The sequence below is a fragment of the Pinus tabuliformis genome, chromosome 4_2 (genome assembly GCF_031772625.1).
Source record: "Pinus tabuliformis cultivar Carrire ecotype Pingquan chromosome 4_2, CPIR1, whole genome shotgun sequence".
Classification (NCBI taxonomy): domain Eukaryota; kingdom Viridiplantae; phylum Streptophyta; class Pinopsida; order Pinales; family Pinaceae; genus Pinus; species Pinus tabuliformis.
In genome coordinates, this window is record NC_142304.1 from 1,112,727,205 (window position 1) to 1,112,729,871 (window position 2,667).

Consider the following 2,667-nt stretch of genomic DNA (forward strand, 5'->3'; position numbering starts at 1 on the left):
GCATCTGATTATCAAGATTTTTTTCTGGTACTTGTGTTAGCCCAATGGGCTGGCCAAATTTTTGGAATGATAAGTCAATTAGCTCTATAAAGGTCTATCTGTTAATGTATCTGTTTCTTTTATATATTTTATATAATATATTATGCTTTTTCTTCTTAATTTTTTTTTAACTCCTATAAAATAACCTCGCTAATGACATTGTACAATATTTTAGAAAATATAAGATTTTAATGATGGAAGGTAATAGAATGTTACAAATTTGATTACTTTGTCACTTTACTTTGCTCTGGGTAACAATGTTGTCCTGGACTTGGAACACACAGTTGAGATGAAGGAACATTTAATAATTTTTCTTGTATGTTGCAAATCAAATTCGAATTTTCTAAATAATTTATCGCTAATACGCCCAAATTTGATAACGAGGGTGTCAACACAGGTTAAAAAATATACTACTATTATTAATAAAAAGTAATTATACTACTATTATTAATAAAATTTAGTTTTATGGTTCTGAGCATCCTTATTTAAATACAAATTTTGAAATATTCCTTTAAATACAAATTACAATAAAGTAAACGATCTCAATAAAAATCTCTATAGTGGAGAAAGATATAGCTGCAATTATTTATGAAACTTTAACCTGAATAGCTGCCATTCTTTATGAAGTACCACACTAAACATAGATCTCATGATCTGGACAAGATGTGTAAAATCTAAAAAGTATATGAGTCATTTCCATTGGTGTTTGGGAAAATTTTAATATCAAACTTCATAATTTAGCAGAATTATGCAAGCATATGGCCAAATAGCATTACACCAATGATTAGCCCGTTTCTGCTCATTACCAATCACATGGTGTCTAAGTGGCTGCAATATTTTTTTACAGGCAAAGGCATATTTATTTCTGTACACACATTCATGCATTTGACATAACCACTAAAGTGAGCACTTCAACGTTAAAATATAAATCAAAAATCACAAATATTCCTGTATGGAACTGTTCACTCAAAATTTATAAATTAGATTATATAATTCGTGAACTCGGCCTCTCAAATTACATTATATAATCCATGAACTCGGCCTCCCAATGCTATAATTGATCCCTGCAATTGAAAACCAAAGGAGATCCAACGAAACCAAATGAGGTGTTTGGATTCTGAGAGCTCCTGTGATTTTAATTCCATGGCGGTCCCAAATGATTCAAGAAGCACCTCATTACACATGTCTGACTCTAGTTTTTGCTCGTCAAGTTTTGTTTCATCAAGCTTTAATTCTGATTTGATGAGTCATTCAATGTCAAGTTTCAGGAGCATGTGCTCCACTCCTTCACTCAGATATCTATCCAACCTAGATTCAAATTATGGACAAAATGGTTACAGATGCATATCCTCCATTAGAGTCCAGGGTGATGCAGGTCAAGTATTATCTTTGGCTGTAACAGGAAGAAGAAACTGTAAAAGTGTCCTCTACAGTGGGTCTTATGAGGGCATTCAAGCATGGCAGCTTCATCACTCTCAAAGCAGTGAACTGAGTCCTCTGAAATATGGGTGCAGCAACTATGGAGCTGTGAAGGCCATCAGTGTTGTTGGTGACAAGATCTTCAGTGCCCACAAGGACCATAAGATCAGAGTCTGGAAAATTTCTCAGAAGTCTGATCATCATGACAAGCTTGTGTGCACAATGCCTTCAGTTAAGGACTGCTTGAAGAAGTTGATAAGGCCTGACAATTTTGTAAAAGTGAGAAGACACAAGAAATGTCTGTGGATACAACATGTAGATGCAATATCCTCCCTTGCTGCAACAAGAGACGGTTTGTGGCTATATTCTGCTTCCTGGGATAGAACAGTGAAGGTATGGAGGTTATCTCAGTCAGAGTCAATCTGTGAGGAATCCTTCAGAGCCCATGATGATGCCATCAATGCAATTGCAGTCTCAGATGATGGCTTTGTATACACTGCTTCTGCTGATTGCAAGATAAAAGTGTGGAAGAGATGCAAGACTGGGCATGTTGCTGTGACTGTATTAGAGAAACACAAATCTGCCATTAATGCTCTTGCACTGAGTTCTGATGGCTCTGTTCTTTATTCAGGGGGCTGTGACAGAGCCATTATTGTTTGGGAGAGACAAATGATTAATGCTTCCAAACCATTTGAGCATGAACATGTAATGTGTGCTTCTGGTTTGATGAGAGGTCACAAGCAGGCTATCCTATGCTTGGCCATTGTTAATTCAGAATTGGTTTGCAGCGGGTCTGCTGATAGGACTGTAAGGATTTGGAGGAGGGAAATGAGTGTTTGCCAGAGCTGTTGCATAGCAGTTTTGAATGGCCATAGGAGCCCTGTGAAGTCTATTGCAGCCTGTCTTGATGAAATTATGGGGTATGTTATCTATAGTGGAAGCTTGGATGGGGAAATTAGGGCATGGTCACATTCTTCTTCTTCGGAGATGTTCACAGAGGTTGCATGACTGCATTGGTATCGTTTACAATTTCATAAAAAAGTGTCAAAGGTTCTGGGACATGTGAGTGTAGAAGGGTGCGCTGTAAACTCCCATACATTGGGGAGCTATGCTAAAATAGAGTGGATCGACTGAAAGAACAGCTTCGAATGTGCAGACAATTTGTTCATGATATTTAACCTTGTATAAATGGTTGGTTTTTTTTGGTCA

General features: G+C 36.8%; 1 protein-coding gene across 1 annotated transcript; it reads left to right on the forward strand.

The window, feature by feature from the left end:
* The first annotated feature begins 1,199 nt into the window (after positions 1 to 1,199).
* On the forward strand, positions 1,200 to 2,466 carry LOC149173570 (protein JINGUBANG-like). Its single transcript, XM_089426739.1, has one exon. It carries the CDS (start codon positions 1,222 to 1,224, stop codon positions 2,464 to 2,466), a length of 1,245 nt encoding a protein of 414 aa, XP_089282865.1. The 5' UTR covers positions 1,200 to 1,221.
* Positions 2,467 to 2,667: the final 201 nt, after the last annotated feature.